This window comes from Branchiostoma floridae, chromosome 1 (assembly GCF_000003815.2).
Source record: "Branchiostoma floridae strain S238N-H82 chromosome 1, Bfl_VNyyK, whole genome shotgun sequence".
NCBI lineage: Eukaryota > Metazoa > Chordata > Leptocardii > Amphioxiformes > Branchiostomatidae > Branchiostoma > Branchiostoma floridae.
The window spans coordinates 14,493,459-14,512,294 of record NC_049979.1 but is presented as its reverse complement, the minus strand read 5'-3'; the positions used below and the strand labels follow the sequence as shown (position 1 = coordinate 14,512,294).

The 18,836-nt window shown below is 39.6% G+C and overlaps 2 protein-coding genes and 1 long non-coding RNA gene across 7 annotated transcripts in view; 2 read left to right on the top strand and 1 right to left on the bottom strand.

The window, feature by feature from the left end:
- Positions 1–13,433, top strand: part of LOC118427130 (phospholipase DDHD1-like) — a 32,319-nt gene extending 18,886 nt beyond the window's left edge. Inside the window, exons 10-17 of one of the 5 annotated variants that reach the window (XM_035837931.1) lie at positions 7,305–7,454; positions 7,683–7,833; positions 8,374–8,505; positions 8,733–8,870; positions 10,305–10,337; positions 10,720–10,749; positions 10,991–11,008; positions 11,414–13,433. In XM_035837931.1, coding sequence (XP_035693824.1) covers positions 7,305–7,454; positions 7,683–7,833; positions 8,374–8,505; positions 8,733–8,870; positions 10,305–10,337; positions 10,720–10,749; positions 10,991–11,008; positions 11,414–11,568 — 807 coding nt within the window. In that variant the 3' untranslated portion in view covers positions 11,569–13,433. The other 4 variants (XM_035838672.1, XM_035839483.1, XM_035840260.1 and 1 more) reach the window with 4 other exon arrangements.
- Positions 3,220–7,067, bottom strand: LOC118431928 (ficolin-2-like). The gene is made up of 7 exons (XM_035843755.1): positions 6,603–7,067; positions 6,089–6,253; positions 5,421–5,634; positions 4,941–5,086; positions 4,577–4,673; positions 4,003–4,167; positions 3,220–3,518 (listed from the first exon to the last, which is right to left on the bottom strand). The coding sequence occupies exons 1-7, from the start codon at positions 6,726–6,728 to the stop codon at positions 3,265–3,267; spliced, it is 1,167 nt and encodes a 388-aa protein (XP_035699648.1). The 5' UTR covers positions 6,729–7,067; the 3' UTR covers positions 3,220–3,264.
- A 1,407-nt stretch (positions 13,434–14,840) lies between the features above and the next one.
- LOC118423486 lies at positions 14,841–18,829 on the top strand. Its single transcript, XR_004832058.1, has 3 exons — positions 14,841–15,021; positions 18,068–18,234; positions 18,521–18,829. It is a non-coding gene; the product is annotated as an uncharacterized LOC118423486 (long non-coding RNA).
- The last annotated feature ends 7 nt before the right edge of the window (positions 18,830–18,836 follow it).

Sequence of the window (18,836 nt, the reverse complement as noted above, 5' to 3'; positions counted from 1 at the left end):
ACCAGACACAGCCAATGACCTTGAGTGAAGGTAATAAAAAATGTACGGCCAAATTTAAGTCCCTTAAGTGGTTACTGAGACCTGGTTTGGCTTAATATGAAGTATGAAGCCTTTAGTCAATGTACAACAAAAATTAAGTAACTGATCATTAATTTGCAGGCAACATTTTGAAAGAGAAGTATGAAAAGTTTTGAAAGCGGTAAGAGAAAAGGAAAGCCATGGGCAATTGAACTGTACCAAGGTCCTTAAGGTAGAGGTGGTGCTCTGCTTGAAGTCACACACACTTCCTTCTGATTAATATCCAATTGAAAGTGATTCCTCAATGAACATTTTGATAATGTCCTAAAGTTTGTAGGTTTCATGGCATGAGAAACACAACTCAAGTTTTTCTTGCCTCATATTCCTTGAATTTGAAAAGAGCCTTGCCTACAGAGTAACGACCACAATGATGAGATTTGGGTGGATATTTGTAAAAGGATTTATATTTGTTCCTCAAAATTTGAATTGTGCCCATTTCAAGGACGAGAACTTATTGAATGCCCCCATAGCCTATACAGAGGTATGTTGACCAAATATCGTAACAACAATCTTCATGCTAAGCACTGTTGATGTTTTACATACATGTTTGTAGATAAATCATAGAGTGGACAAACTTTTCTGACACTTGGCATAAACAATTACTTTAAGGGTTTTTCGGTCGTTCAGGAAATGTGGTTGATATTGTCCACTTGGAATTTGAAGACAATTGTGTTTGTTTTGGAAAATTACTTGGCTATGAAGTTGAATATCTCGATAGTTTGAAATATATGACAAAATAAATCATGACAAAGGACTGGTTGCTTATAATTGACATGTAAGGCCAATAAGCAGACTGTCCCAGTGTTGTTTAAAATCACATTGACCACTGGCAGTGAGAGCATGCATATTTTTCTGGATTGTTTGTAACCAGAGAAAAATGCTGACTGTGCTACCTTTGTGAAGGTTAGACATCTAGGCTAATGAGTTGTTCTATACAAAAGTTACTCTGGCAACAAGACAAGTCTTGCTTTGCTTGCGTAACTATTGTTGAGTATGCAAACACTATCTTCAAGCAAACACTCTTAGCAATCAGTAGATATGAATAGATGAGTGGGTCATTAATCACTAGGTTGATAAACATTCCAGACAGTGTCAGGAGATTTGAGTTTTGCTTGTTATGCTGTTTTGAAGGTGAGGGGCACGGGACCTTTTTTTGAGTCTAAAGTCTCATTTTGTGCACAATCGTGTAGCAACATGTGATAAACAAATGTAAGCCACGACTACATGACACAGGAATGGTCTGGATACTATGGCAATTGTTGCAGATGAAAACAACCAAGGAATTCAGGAAATCATGGATTGGTTGGAGATTCATTTCTATTTCTGTTGGCTACCAGGGCATTCATGTGATATATTGGTACATAATGTATCTTAACAACTGCCACATTGAGCCACCAGGCAAGGCAAATGGCCGCATAATTGTCACTGTTTCCTATACTATGAATATTTTATATGTCTATAAGATCAATACAAATAACATAACTTCACTACACACCTTGCTACTCAGTGAAATATGATTTTCCTCAACACAATGGCTAGGGCTGGGTACCGGACTACCCGTACAGAAAATTCAGGTCCAGGTCTGGTTCAGGTCCAGAGGATCAGGTCCAGGTCCAGACCTGAACCTGGACCTGAGTGATTCAGTATGTGAAAACTTGTGAATGGATGATATGCAAAACAATGGTCCATTTCGCTACATCTGAGAAAGAAATGTGTTTGGTAGAGTATTTGACTCCCATCGGCATTTTAAAACCCTACAAGGCTAACTGCCTCTTTTCGATTGACTGTACATTTGTTTAAAACTTGGGTAGAAATGATTTAAGACTCTACTCTACTGAGCTCTTACTTTCCTCGACCAGTAAGCCCCAAAATGCATGAATGCCTAATCATATAATCTGTTTTCCAATTAATTTTCAAATAGGTCCAATATCCGGTCCACAGAATTTTTTCATTTCCATTTTTCTGGACCTGTCAAAATAAGAAAAACGGTTAGCCACCTCTATGGCTATGGTTGGGGATAGTGCTATATCAACTAATATGACTATGTGTGTTTTCTATGTAGCATTTTCTCTAACCCCCAAAGATCATGCACGCAGTTCTTTTGTCCCTGTGTAAACAAATTCCTTTAAAACACAATAAATATTGTTTATTAAATCCATTTGTGTATACATGTATGTGTGCAACTTTGCATGTGTTCTGTTTAATATATAAACTTATGTAACAGTTTAGGATACTGTTTTCTGCCAGAAAAAATTCTGAACATTATTGTTGGAGTACACATCTAAGACGATTATCTTCAGCCAGCTGCTAGCTGTACATCCCAAACAAAAGCATCCATCTTTTACAGGAAATATTCTTTATGACTGCCACCAAGGAGATCTTTTTGTTTTTGATAGAACTTAGAAGTCACCCCACAAACTTGTGTATACTGTATATACACATGTAGCATCATGTGATGAACAAACTTAAGGCAGCTAACAAAACATGACACACTAATGGTCTGGATACCATAGATGTAAGGGAAAACAACCAAGAAATTCAGGGATTGGTTGAAGTCTGGTTTCTATTCAAGTTGAACACAAGTCACCAGGGCATGATCATGTTTTTAAACAGCTAGTATGTGTATTATGTTTGTTTGCTTATTTTCTATTTGTGTGTTTATATGTGTGTGCTTGTGTATCTTATACAACCAATGTCAACATCTGAAAATATAGACATTATTGGGTGTTAGAACGGTGGAGACAGAAACAGGCAATTATATGCTCCCCCTATCATCCTGTTGTATTACTGCAAAATGTATGTGAATTGATGGTGCACCACTGGTACAAATACAACAATGTTCTTTGGCAATGTCTTCTTTTCACTGCAAATTTCTTACCAATTCATGCTCATCACTGCTTTTTGCTGCTTCTTGCAAAGTATCGTCAAAGTGTTTGTCTCTTATGAAAGTGATTGTTCCATGTTTTAGCCTATTGATGTCCAAGGAAAGAAAAATAATTATCCTGGGGATTTGATGAAAAAGAAGGTTTCCAAAGGAGAACACTTTGTTTTTGCTGGCCTAGTGACCTGCGTTCTCTTTCTTTCTTTCATTGTCAGCCAATCAAAACCTTTAGATTTAAGGTCACAACATCACTACATGGATTTCTTGACTTTGATACTTTATTGATAACCGAATAGTGATGAAATCTAGTTTGGCCTAATCTTCATCTCAGTACGCTTCAGGGAGTAGTTGTTTCCCAACCACGGCTGCCAGTTGATTCCATCAGCAAAGGACTGGTGGGCCCCGGCATGGTACTGTCCGTTCAGGTTGGACCGGTGGCAGATGCGGTCTCCGTACCACCATGCTCCCTTATACTTGTCAGCACAGTCATAACCGTGCTGTTCATTGTCTCTGTCCTTGGTGGAGAAGTACATGTTGTTGTGGTTGGCCATGCCATCACCTGTACCAGAACAACAAAAGTATTCTTCAGCTTTGAGTCTCTTTCCACCCAAGATACAGTAATGTGGACATATCCATTGCCCAGATCATTCTGTGAGGGTCTCTGTGAAGTTTGAATGACTGCTTACAAAGTTGTATTCATGTATAGATTCATGGATTTTTTCATACACTCTTGACTTTGTGGCTTTATGATTCTAGTTTGGGATGTATTTCTCTATTTCCTATTACATGCAATCATGTAATCTAGCTTTCATTGAATGATGTATGGTGGAATACCAGGCAATATCAAAACTCATACATCCCTGTACAGAATATGTCACAAAGTGGATTTCTCATACTGATTGTTTTATTCTGTTGTAGCTTGCAGTGCTTTCAAGTGGGTTTAGTATAAAGTGGAAATTGTAACAAATGTCTAGATCTGAATCTGAGATACAATGTATTAGAGATTCATGTTATAATTTCTGTCTATAAGATTGGTCACTAACCTGCAGTTCCAGAGAACCCCTGAAGAGATAGCTTGTACTTGTGCATCTCATCTTCCACCCTGAATGTGCTGTATTCGGCAAAGGTTGTGTTGCTGTCAAAGTCCTCCAGCTCCACCCTCAGCTCATACATACCCTGGGATGTCAGTCGGTGTAGGTTGTCATTGCCTGTGATATTAAAAGAAGATATCAATGAAAAAAGGTATTCTTAATAAAAAGATTGAATTAGGTCTTTGGCCAAAAGTCTTCTTGTCAGTAATTGCAGAGTTCATGGTTAAACACATAATTATGTCACTTAACTGCGGAGTCTTACATATAATCTCTATCTATTATGAAAAGAACTATCTTAAATTCACTTACTACTGTAATATGTCCCCAGTTGATTTTGTAAGCCATTCATTCCGAGTTGAATCTGATTAACCATTAGATAACAACATGCCAGGTTATGATGTACAACAATGCTATTATAGCTCTTCAGGTGTGAAGACATCTAGTAGCAGTACTAGTAGCTGTATGGTGATGGCAGAACACAAAACAAGGCAAAGTACAGGCTTGACCCTGATCCTACTCTATATACCTAGCCAGAACTCTCCTCTCAGGTCCCCAAACCCTGTCTTGTATGCCTGCCAGTCCAGGTAGAAATCCACTGAACCATCCTGACGCTTTTGGAAGAGCTGATGAAGTAGATATCAGTACATGTTATGTTTGTTGTGCAATTATTGCTCGCATATTTGTAGTTTTGTAGGACATCTCTGAATAAAGTCAATACTGATAACGTACATACCATTCAGTCAGAAAACTGATTTCCACTACCTAAGTACCATTGGGGAATAGCCCTATATTCTGGTATTTCTATGTTAAGGCTGGGGTTAGAGTACCGGTATGTCAGAAAATATGGGTGTTGGAACACGGGTGTCAGATCAAATGGGGTGTAAGAGTACCGTCCATCCGCCCCCATCAGTGTCCATGTCACAGTACACATGGATGGGGCTCTTCCCCCCTCCATCTGGGTAGATGGTGTAGACATCACTGGTGGTGTGGCCGGTGTTCAACAGCTCCAGGCAGTCACGGGGACCGTTCACTTTGTCTGAAATTAAGGAACAAAAGACCTCAAAATATACACGCTTGTGTGGTCATTAACCACTTCTAAAGGAAATTGACTATAGAAACTATTTACATCAAGGATGCCTGTTACCATGTCAAAATGCCTGTCTGGCTATTATACATTCATAATCTTGAATGAATTGTTGTTACTTATCCTTATCCCATGTCATCCAGCACACAAGTGCACACGCACCTGTACATGTACAATAGCCAATTGGATTGGTATTGTAAAAATGTGTACATAGGCCATTTCTTCTTGTTCAAACATTTTTTAAAGAACTGTATGGAAAAAAACTGAGCTATTACTGGGTCCTTACTGGCCAGCTGTGCCAGGAGAGCCTGCATCTGTGTAATTGTGCTGTCCTGCTGCTGTATCAGGGCAGCTTGTTGCTGTATGGTTCCCTGGAGTTGCTGTAAAGCTGCAGCCTGTTGCTGGATGGTGCTGTCCTGCTGTTCCATCAGGGCATCCTGGTTGGTGACAGTATTCTGAAGGGTAGCTATTGCTGCCCTTAGGTCCTGTTCAGCAAGGTACTGGAAGCACAAGATGGGGGTCTTGAGTTAATCCTACAAATGACAATGACAAAAGACATGGCCTTTAACTCTAATATTAGTGATAATTAGATTGGCCCTACTGGCACACATGTTTTATTGGACCCACATTTGTCAAAAAATCTGACTTAATAACGCGACATTGATGAAAAGATATTTTTGTAAGCTTAAAATGACAGATTTTAACCACAGAAAGACAGGTCTGGTGTCAATTGAACACCAGTCAAGTAGATATGACATGGTTGGATAAAAGCCCCAAGATTTGGGTACCTTTTGGGAATAGACAGGGCTTGTCATATGTGTAGTAGATGTTGTTTTCCAACTCCAATGGATTATTGGATATTTCAAGGTTCTCATGAGATCAAATCTATGAAGAATAAGAAGATCCTGAAGAACTTCTATTTATTTGTGGCATCTGCCCCCTCCCCACACTTACTGCACTCTGCTCATTCTGATTGAGTTCGTTGACCTGTGCCTGAAGAACATCAGCCTTGCCCTGTAGTTCCTGCACAGTGGTCTCCAGGTGGTCCTGTGTGTGCAGGTACTGCAGCAGGTGTTCCAGCGCCTGGTCCGAACTGGACGAGCAGCATGTCGATGTGCACTGGGTGACAATGTTGGAATAATGTGTCAATTCATTGAAACAAACAGATTAACAGGATTTCTATTCCACCTCACGACTTACTACTAATAAGCAATCCATGTTGTTGATTGTTACACTCCAAAAATTTGCTTGTATTGAATCCTTAGCCTTGCACAAACTTCCCACTCAGCTTGCATTTGGCCACTGCATTAAAGCCATTAACCTGTTGAACAGGTTATGAACCTTCAGTGTGTTTTTCATTGCAAATCTTAATCTTTAAAGCAGACACTGGAAACATGACTGCTACAGTTATTGCTTAGAACAGTTGGGATTACAGCCAGGTGGTACAAAACGTCAGACAGTTACTTACAGAGGCTGTTGTAGTGTGATCAGCTTCCTCGGTCTCTCCCAGCCTGTTCCTGACCCCTATAGGAACAGCTTCATAGCTGAGATCTACTAACAGAAGGAACAAAAGCACCACAGCTCTAGGTGCCATCTTATACAGTGTTTGCTAGTCCACTGTGTTTATACTAGCAGAATGTGCTTACTGATTTCTGCAGGCCCACAATAAGTTTACTTGAAGTAACTGTTGCTGTTATTCCTGTCTGTGTAATAAGTATGTTAACAGGATGTTGACCTTTGTTAGGCAAAGCTTGCTACTTAATAAGTAATGGTTGACTTATTTCATGATCTTTGATCGGTGACCTTTCTCCATTTTTGAGAATGAAGCATATGGGGATGTTGACCAATGATAGTTGATTGATACAATGCAATACTAATAGTGACGAAGTGAGGTATCTGCAGGACAATTTTCTGTACTTTTTTGTTCACATTCTGCATAAAGTGGAGTGGTATCATAAACCATCTTAATAATTACTCATTGTAAAAACTTATGACAAGTTAGTTATTATTTCATCTTGAAGCTGTTGATGTCCTAGATGGCAAGATGACCTAATTTTGTCACTTTGGGGCTCCCATATACAAGATTTGATGTTAAGAAAACTAGGTCATCTCTCAATAGCACTTCTTGTGGCCTGAAGCTGTTAATAACACCTTGTCCCATCTATTACAGGTGGAAAACTTTTTTTGTCTGGGCTCCCCCCTGGCTGTGTTCCTGTGTCTGAGGGGGGTCCGTGCACAGGGGGTTGGTACTCTGGAGCACATCATACCTGCCAATCTCTGCAAGAGGCTCTTTAACATCTTCCATCCAGCAGACCCAGTGGTAGGTACTCATTAAGATTCTCTTGAAGCTAAGCTGTGAAGCATTAAGTTTGTATTTGTTATGGAAATAAACAGTCAGGAAAGAAACTTTTTCCTATAAAAGGTGTACTCCTTTGAACTTACAGATTGTAAGATTTAAAATTTGTATGATTTAAGAGACAGGTAGTGGTAGTTTTAGTTCAGATGTTGATAGCAAATGGAACAGTCTATGCCACCTTTTCTACATCAGGCCTACAGGATCGAGCCCCTCATCCTCAGACATTATGCCGGTATCCAGCCCCAGCTCATCCACAACTACAGCCAGTCTGCCCTCCCGCTCTACTATGACATCAAACCTGTGGCCTTCAAAAAGGCCAAAGAACAGCAAATGGTCGATAAAGGTCAGTAAGGGGTACATGTACGCAGCTTGGGTACCTTATGCAAAGTTAACCCTGATAAATCTTTTGGGATGTGGAAAAATACAATTTTTGACCAGAACTCTAGTCTTCTTCAGGATAACCAATTTATTTGCTCATATCAGGAAAAGATTGCATTATACATGTAGAAGTGTGATATGATCAATAGATAAAAGGTGAATTACCTACCATCATTCAGGTAACATCTGCTCCCAAATCACTACCTGCCAGATACCAACTAAGGGAGCAGATATTGACTAATTAGGATCATAGTACCTAGACAAGGATCTGCATACAAGGAAAGGCATAAAGAAATGGAAAACAGTACAAAACTACATGTATGCTGCCAGATTCTGCATGAAAAACGGTGACTAGCTAGGATTCTAGTTGTGCCAACATTGAGTGCAGAACTGCTGTTGAAGCTATAGAAAAGTGGATGAAAATCTTCAGCCTGTTCTTGATGTAAACAATGGCAACTGAGTGACCCAATGTATTATATTAATGATGTTGAATCTGTTGAGTTAGGTGCATCTACTGGGCAGGAAAATGGCAATGGGGCAGGCAGTGGCAGCTCCACACCACTGGAATCATCGTCACCCTTACACACGGCTGAGGTGGCTGATGGGAAGAAAGACCAGGAGTCCACACTGGTACAAGGTGAGCACTAGTAGTCATTTGGTATTTTGTTGAATAGAGATAAGCAAAATGTACATTAATAGGGATAGTATTGCAATGATATTAAGGTAGTGTTAAATGACTCAGGCCCAAAGAAGTAAATCAAAAACATGAGAATTGGGGATTCCATACTGGTCAAATCATGATCAAGATTTTCCAAGCAAAGGTATCTTATAAGAATTTGTTATTTGCTTAATATTTGTATCCAGGTGCCTTGAGCTTGTGGTCCAAGTGGAGTGGGAGGTCAGATGCTCCTAAGGAGCTGCAGGTGCTGCTGGAGGGAGAGCTGGAGTCAGGAGGGCCGGCTGTGTCCTTCAGCAGTATGGACGGCCTTGTGGACAGCACAGGTGGGTGCGGGGGGGACAGCAGGATTGTTTTTCATTTTTTATCCATTATCCTATTTGTATGTTAGTTTTTGGTGTTCTTATCATTATGTCAGACGAAGGAGGGCCTGGCACAAACCAAACAAAAGCACATAAGTTAAGATGGATGATCAAATTCAAAAAGAATCTGAAGTACTCTGTTTGCATGAAGTAATTGAATGAGTGAATGAATGAATGATTGAATGAATTAATGAAACACTTATCACTGAAAATCATGCCCATTTTACAAATTTTCCATACATTACTTGAAAAATGCAAATATTACCTTTTTGATGGTCACAGTTGTATTTCATTAAAGTTTATATTTTGCAATAATAGAAGAAAATATAGGGTACAATGCATCAACGTTACAAAGCAGATCAATATTTCTGAGTTAATATAAAATGACACTGATAAACAATCATAAGCAAGCAGCAGTTATGAAACATGCCCAGTGGCCCTTTTATGGTGTTTCGATTCATGCAGCATAAAAGCATAATGCGTGTTCCATGGGAAGACAATCTCACTCCATTACTGACATGTAGACCATAAAGGCAGGAGAACAGCTGGTGCTGGGGTGGGGTGGTCTGAGTTGGCCTTGGTCAGGGGCCACGCAGAGGTCACACCTGACAAATGGCTGGTATGTTCAGGGGCTGCATCTGTTGCATGGTTCATTTCATTGTCCATCTGTATACGTGGGAGAGGAGGTGGTAGTTTTTTACAAACTGGGTATGAATAGGTACATGTCAAGCATACATGGTCCACAGATTGCAAACCTGACCAGACAATCTTTCATTTGCCTTACTGCAAATTTTGCCAGGCTTGTGACGGAAAATTGTAAGATGTAATGTCCTTTGTACTTGTTGAAAAGTTGAATTATAAGCAAGTAGTGAAGGAATAGACAATTGATACTGGATTGAGAGACATTTCAATTACTGGTACCGTATCAACAATTTGTTATCACCTTATTTTACCATACCAGTGGGGTTTTTTCTGCAAGCCATACCATGAATGTTAATTTACTGGATGGATCTAGGGCTTCTGAATATTATGTTTTACTTATTAGGTGGTCTGCTTCACTCTTATTATGGTACAGTTTTTATTTGGTTGGTTGCTATTGTGCCCTTTCTGTGTACCATGAACCTGTGCTGATCCACTCACTGCTAACAGCAGCATGCTGGTTTTAAAGATGTAGCACTGATGAAACAATTGAAACACAAAAAGGCATGGTTTAAACAATGACCTTGATATAACTCATCATTCTAGCTTACATGTTCTACCCATTATTCCCCTCTGTCCTCTAACATTCTAAGTTGAACAAGTAACCTTTGGCCAAATTGGCAATGATGCTCTGCACATATGCTGTAACATATATCAGCTTGCTGCTATTTTGTCTCCCTGTCTGCATCTTCCCTTTAGTGTCCTTTCCTCTGGCTGGATACAGATACTCAGGTATTGTGGAGTTCCTCTGTTTGCATGTACTAAGCTGGCCTTTAAAATTGGCACAGACTCACTTGCCAGATACAGTTTCTATATCATTGAGAGCTATCACAGAGATGGCATGCGGTTATGAGAATTTTTTAGATGAAAAGGCATGGCAGAATTTTACTACAGTAACTCGAAAACTTACTTCTCCACCCCCTTCTCAGCTGTTGAAATGGTATAGCCCCAACACATCTCCTTCTGTATTTGTGTCTTTTGTAAACTTGCGCCTGACTAACGTTTCTGTTTTAACAATCTGATTTAAAAATCAGTCTCCTTAGCACTCCTGTACTGATGTGTCTTACTCTAACATGCTGTTCCTGTCTCTGCTCCTCTCTGTGCCTCTGTTCAGACGATGACATGCTGGCTGACACAGACGCAGGTACAGGACATCAGGATTTACAAAAAATGCTCAGAGAGTTTGCAGATATTACTGCTGACAAATACTATCTGCTTTATAAAGAACTTGTCATCTAGAAATTTTAGAAACAAGTATGGTTCCAAGTCCTTTGAGCTGTATTTTACTTGCATCTTACTTGCATCTTTGTGAGATTAGATATCGTATGTCTCAAGCATCTTACTCAGTCTGTTTCTTCTTCCTTTTTATCTGCTCTTCCCAATAGAGGACCCCTCCCTGCCAGGTAGGCCTTGAGGTTAATCATGTGGTCATACTTGGATGTTCCCAAAATGCATGGAATTCCCAATACATATACCCTTTAGTTGGAAAAAATTCACATTGATTGACCATATCAATACACTGCCATTCTTTAACATGGACAGTATTGTATGATGCTCTAATTACAAGAAATCAATACAATCGTATGTTATACATATGAATTGTATATTAGACTTATTAACAAGACATTTACTTTTCGGTTGATCTATATTTTGGCTTTACAGTTATCAGATTTCAAAAACTATTATAAAATAGTCAGAATATTTTTGGGGTACCTTGTAGGATTGTAACATATTTAATATGTACACGCTAGGAACATATTACATAATTGCTATGTCAAATTTTAACAAATGAATTCCCACCCCCTCAGAGTTGGAACACCGGATCGACTATGTGTTGCGCGAGGGTCGTGTGGAGAGTCGCTACATCTCGGCCATCACGTCACACACGTCCTACTGGGTTTCCCGCGATGTTGCGCTGTTCCTGCTGATGCACATGTACCCTCCGCAGGCCATGAAGCCATGATGTATATGACGGTCATAATAAAGCAACCAAACCACTCTCAATCATAAGGCCTAGGAAAGTTAATGTTGTGTTTCTGATTGCAGTGCAAAAAGATAGTTCTTTATAATTTTTTCCTTTTCTATTTATACATGTGTTGTTTGGCTATCAACATGACAAGGAGTCAACATAGATTGGACCTACATGTAGGCATGGCAGGTCTTTTCCTACTGTATAAGAAATGAGGAGAACATGTTGAAATTAGGAGATTACTCAGATGTCACATCAAAGATTTTATGACCCTTGCCAGAGGTGAAACCACCCAAAAAAGCTGGGGACAGCAGGTTTTTCTCAGTAAGAGTGGGTAGCTACATCTTGGCCACCAGAAACTCAACATTTTTTTAGTAGGCCTAATGATGGATTATCAAAGCTTAAGGCAAGAATATACAGCCTGCTTGGGGCAGCAAACACTGGAGATTAATCACTATCTCTACAATAGAGCTACAATGAAATATATCAGCTACAGCTGAATCAAATAAATGTACTGTACAAAACCTCCATACAGCACAGTTGTCTATGAAACATCCTTTATTTTCCCACATGTGGTGCAATGGAAAGGGATTTCTGCAAGCAATTACTAATGATGAAAAGACAATTTCTACAACAGGCAATTTAGGAGACATGCTTCTGTGTGATTCATGTAGTCTACCAAGAAAACCCTATAAAGCATGTACCTTTCATATACAATGTACCAACTTTCATGTTTTTGTCACATATGTATGTTAAGCATCCCCTAAGTCAATACTACTAAATATTACCATGTTTAGGGTCTTATATTCTCTGCTCAACATCATTCCTGACACGTAATCCTGACATCGCCTCACTTCTTGCCACCTCAATACTGGGACGTCTCTGGCAGAAAAGCACTGAATATGTTGCACTGTTGTTGGGAGTCACAAACATAGCTGCATCTCTTGTTTCCACTTGGAAAAGTGCAATAACCTGGTGTTATTGCAAACCATAAAGATTTAAACAAATTACTATAAGCTTAAGGAAAGTAATTTTTGTATATATATGTTGTATATGTTGAGTGTAATGTAAATGGTTGTTTAAAATAGATCTATAGCAATTCTGTTTGCTCATATTTCAAAAGAATTCTGTAAGATCCTGCAAGATTCATATCAGCAGGCTTTATACTTTTAAATCACATAATAGGCTTTCAGAAAGCTGAATAATATCTGGAGTAGGAACTTCCGACAGAAAAATTTATGTTTCAGTGCTAGTGCTATTCATTGTAGGAATTATAAGTTCGGTTGTTACTGCTCTGCAAAAAAGGAAAGACTTTTAATGGTACCTTCCCAATTTGTACAAATGTTATGCAAGTGACTCTCAAAAGTTGGGGAGCATTAACAATTACCATCTTTTATGTAGTAATGGTATTAGCCCTGTGCTGTCATCTACATGATTGTGTATTTCATATTTGTATCTCGAGTCTTATCTCATCTTTAAGCATCTCCTTTTAAAGAAATCTATAGCGGGATGCAAGTACACAGATAAGGCTTGAAACTCTTGACTACTAAAACTGCTACTGGCTCATCTTTTTCCAGCAATAATAAAGACATGAATGTGCAGTACTTTATATGACAATCAAATACTAAGAATGTTGCTGTGCCTTCCATATTTGCATCTAAATAAGGTAAATGTTGATGCTGAAGTACATGGTATTGGGTGTAACTTACTTCAGTGGATTTTTTTCCTTTGCATTTCCTTCAAACAGAAAACAACATTAGAATAACACATATACAACATGTAGGTATTAAATGGCTTCAGATGTATGTCAGTGGTAGGAAGATTTTAGGAAAACTGAATAAACTGATCAAAATGACTATGGTGTTTCCCAACTCCTTACTTTCATGTTATGAATGTTCATCCAAGGTGGCATAGTTTTACCCTCCTGACTTTGAATGTTACTGTTGAAGACAAAGTTTTGCCATGGAACAACTTCCCACTGAAGATCGGCATTGATCTTGTCAGTTGTTAATGGTACGGAAATGGCTGACTGACTCGTCCTCCATTACCTATTGATGAGGCAGATTACCTTTGGGAGGTAGAAATTGGAACCAACATCTGCTGCTATTGTTGAGATATAACATCAAAGTTTGCTATTAACAAACACAGCCGTGGGAGTAGGAATCAAAAGGTATGTAATTTGCATAAAACACTAAACTTTGATCTTCAGAAAAACCTCTAGACCACAAATTAGCCTTTGACATCGTTTCTTTCAGGCAATCCTAGAACAGGACAAGAATTCACATCTCGCACAATCCAGCTCTCTCAGTCACTCATTATCTGTCCTAATAATTGTCTTGTTTTATGAAATAGATAACTCACTCACTCACTCAATAGATAACTAGCTTATCTCAAATGTCAGTGCCACTAGTATCTGCCTAAAGCCACAATCAGTCATCCTCAGAACATATAAATCAGATTGTTTGTGTGGTTTAGCGGGGGGAAAATTAAGTTACAGCTTTTCAAATTCGTCAATTGAAGTGTTTTCCTATATTTTCAAACCCCTTACTGGTTCGTGTACTCTTGATTTACAATACAATAAGTTTTGTGTGTATGACTATATATTTCATCCCATGTCACTAAAATAGAGAATTGTCACCAGGAGCTCATGGGACACATTAAAGCATTTACATACAGATTAGGGCAAAAGTCCATGCCCAGTAACAAATTATAAGTAAATGTGAAATAAACGCTCTTAGGCGCATAAGAAGTAAATCAGGAGTAGAATGAATATTATAGATATTACAGTACATGAATGATGTTGATTACATGCTCACAGTAAATCATTAGACGTTAGTAATAGGAATATAGGTGTACACGATACACACTAATTACCCTGCTTGCAAACACTATTTAAAGCACGTCACACCAGGATTATGAAGCCTCCAACTTTTAACCCTGGTTTCTCATCATTCACAGTTCATCGCCAGGTCATTGACATCTGAACTCCATGTGTCCAGCAAGTCCGTAAATCACATTGTGTTAAAATCCACAGGAGACTGACTATGGCACCTTCTACTTGTACTGGCCAATGGGCAAGCTTTTTGTCGCTCAAATGACTGAAAGACTGCTTCATTATAAGATATGCCTTTTTTCTATCTTAACCACAATGCGGTGACATAAAGAATCCTTATTGATTACAGTTAGTTTAACCTCGGTTATAGATGGCGCGCTGGCATATATTGCTTGACGTCATCACTATGTGGTCGTTACATATCAATGATATCCGGACCCAGGGGAGGGCGGGGCTGGTGCACCTGCGCCGAATGGGCTCCAAGTTCTCCACATAGGTACCGTCAGCTAAGCGTGTACGTGTGAGATCACTGGTCACTATCCGGGCGAAGAAGCGGGAAGGAAGGGAGCGGAAGAATCGGAAGAGTTACAGAAGTCCTGGCACGCTACTGGTAGGTGGGTACCTTATACTGGCTTCTTTTTTATGATAAATGTACTTAAGTGGGGAGATGTAAAAGAATGACTGTGGAAATAGAAGGACTTAAAAGTAAGATTGCTGTTCTCTGGGCTTTGTCCTCGTGCTGAACGTAAGCAAGTAGAGAGGAATAGGACAAAGTAAAGCGTTACCATTTTCGTCTTTATTGACAAATTTATAGACTCAGAAACATGTACTGTAGGTATGTAAAAGTACTGATTTTTTTCTGAACGCCTTCGGTACAAGCGCCCTCATCGCACGACGAAAATGTCCCTCCTGCCACAAAAGGCCTTTATTATGTCTACGATAAAAGTATCATGAATCTGTTTGTGCGCACTATTAACCAGATAAGACTAAAACAGTGAATATTTATATTCACTGTATAGCAAAGTACACCGGGTTAAAAGTCGGTGTTACTTCCATGTATTCGCATTTGCTCCATCGATAAGGACCGGGTACAAGAATAGAAGCGGCAGTTAACGCGCTATTTCATACGTTCACTTCATGACTAATGGTTCCCTTTGGATGTAAAGAAGGTTGAATTACCCCGGTCCGACAAACTTCTTTAGAGTTCTCTTCTCCGCACATATGGAGGTGTCAGAGAAGATAGTTTAAGTTCTGACTTGTTTGACGACATGGTTAAGATTAGAAGTGAGTTTTCACCATCTTGCTATTTCATGCGTCGATGGACCTTAACGAAGAGACAATACATAACAGCACTCAAAAGCCAATGTCACGTGTGGCAAGTAGCCATCTCCCCCCTCTTCTTCTTGGCGTCTCCAAAGCAAGAAAGGTATCCATACGTCTGCAATGTAGGAGACGATATTGATTTTCTGCCTTATTTTTCATGAGGTAAATGTGGTTTAAGAAAATACAATTATGATATCAGGAGGAGTTTGAAGAGCGGAAATAGCTACAGAGGATTTTCAAACATATTGGACAAAAAAGAACCGTAAGAATGATTGGTCATGCGTGATACTGCCTACTGGACCATAACACTCAACGTTTAACACCTGCCCATGCCTTTACCCGTAGCACAGATGCTAATTTTACTGCTATCTGTGGTGCGTCTTATGGTGCTGTCCATGGTGCTGATTTCAGACCTGTCCGTGGTGCTGATCATGGTGCCTTCCATTGTGCAAAGTAGAGTGCAAGTTTTGGGACCTGTCCCTGGTTTTACTGACTGGTTTGCTCAAAGTTTTCATATTGTGACAACTATGATGCTGATTATTATTTTTAATTGTTTGTATTGTTATGGGCCTGTAGTGCCTGAAATAAAGAATAATATTCCCTCTAAGGTTACAATGACGCGTTCAATAATCGGCACATCGATATTGTTCACTTGAGCAAATGCACTAGCGGTAGGCATCTGGAAATGGAGGATCGCAGGATTTGTCAACCACCCATATGAGTTCATTCCTATCGTATGAGGCCGCACTATTTTTAAGTTACATAAAATCTTAATGATATATCTTCATCGGTCCGTTTCCTATTAAAGAAAAGTCACTTTATGTAAAGTGCCCATTATCCTTTCTCATTGGAACTCCATACAAGTCCTCTATCACGCCATCATGCCATTAAATGATATCCATATCATAATGCGATCAGGTAAGAAACGTTTTGCCGCTTTTACCGTCGCCCAGTGAACTCGGAACACGCGTGTACCCTGGCCATTACTGATGAATTGGAGGTCAATTGCAGCAGGTCGGCGGTTTAATTGAGTTCATGCCGTTTCTCGCGGCTGTTGTAATCTGACAGCCACGTGTGAGTTATAGGGCAGCTTCGTGCCTTGGGCTTGAAGTACGGATGAAAGGTTTGATCCTCCCTGTCAATCCCAGAGACTTCCTCTGATCTTATCTTTACCGTAATTATAGGTTCCAGATGTTGTGCCGTGGACCTTTCGTAACAGTTTTATGTTATCACTGTTGTTATGAGTTTTATAGGTCGACAATGTCATAGTCACGCCTGATGGCTTAACATAGCTTTGGATACCAATATTATACAGCGTACATGTTTCTGGTGTATAGCTACGCCCTGTATATGTTTATGAAAGTATTCAATAAAGTCCTATGATTGGAAATCTCTTTGCACAGTTGTTCAGTAGAACTGTCCCTGATAAATAAAAAAAAACTGAAATATATATTCTAAAGACTTCATCGTCTGGCATCACGCCACCTAAATACATAAATAACTATTCAAACAAATGGCCGCAAGTCAGTATGTCATCCTCCAAAATATAGCGAGTCTTTACATGTTCATTATTGGCACATTAGTCTGCAGAGAGTGATTGCGCCGTGTCGGCATCGTGTCCCCAGGGTTGATTATTCAATTAGATGTATGGGCGACCCGGCCCCTTGTGCCCATTTACTGATCAACATTTAGATTACGTCGTGCAGTTTCCGGTAGGGGTGAGTTTATCAAAACGTGCGCTAGTTGCAATGACTATTGACCATTCTGTACAGCTGCCAGGCGGAAGAAGCTTGCTTCACAAGTTGAATATGTCCCTATTATAAAACCATTATGTCTATTGACCGGGAAACTATGACTTTGTGGCTCTATGAAACAAACCGGACGTGGAGCATCAATTTGCCCGTTTTGAAGTCTATTAGCCATTAGGCTTACAACACCTGACCATTAGCTAATTATGTTTAATACTGGACGGATGTTATTGCTATAATTAACCCAAATGGAGCCGCCTTGTTCTTTTATCCTATTTGCAACAATTAAAAAAACACTATCGATCATGAGCTGCGTGAAAGAGTTTTTTTTTAAAACTTAGTGTTATTCGTTTTAACGAGCTATAATTGTTTGCAGTTTTAACGAAGGAAGTACAGAAAATGGATCTGCTGTCAAAAAGAGAAAGTTACTTATAATAATAACTATCACCATACATGCAAATAAACTTACGCTACATTTCCAGTCGTCGTGATGCCCGTGGTTACATTTTTCTTACAATGTCCTATGTCCTGTACCTTACTAACCTTTATAATTCCGTTAATAACACAATGACGTTGTCCTTTATTCCAGAGGATGGCTCGTATCGGTCCTGTAGCGTTACTGCTGTGTGTGGTCAATGCCGCCCTGTACACGCAGTGTACCGCTCTGCCCGGTGAATGTTTGGAGGCCTGTGCAATATGCAGTCGGACCTTCTCCAACCCAGGCAGATACTTTCACCCCATGAAGTGTTCCATGGGGTACGTCAAATCAAGGAGCTCCTTGGTCAAATATTTCTAGGGGGACGTGCGAGTACATTTTGTACCAACTACTTTTTCCCTGGTAGCAGAATTAAGTACTAACATGTATTACAACTTGACAAAACATAAATGGTAACTAACACAAGGGCTACCAGAGTAAAATAGACCTAGTGACATAATAAAATGTTTAAGAATATCTGCCAATGGAGGTTGTCATCTAAATGTGGCAGCTTTAATCTATCCTGTCCTACTGCTTGTTCCTTACCTGGCCCTCCATGTGTTCCAGGTGTGCAGAGGATCTGAAGAAGGGTTACACGGACACCACAGAGTGGGTGTTGTGCCGCGAGACCATGCGGGAATACGGCTTGTGGACTTACAGATGAGCACCAAGCTTTAGGAGTAAGGATGGGAAAACATCCACCCCTCTTTCTTGCCTCAAAGATTATACCGGACACTACTGTATCTAACTAAGTTACTATAATCAGTTAACTGCATTTTCTTGTCAATCGTTGTATCTTGCTCACGTTTTTGTCACCAAGTACATGAAAAATTACCTTATCGTTGTATAGCAACTTATATGCAACAGTGATACAATGTACCTG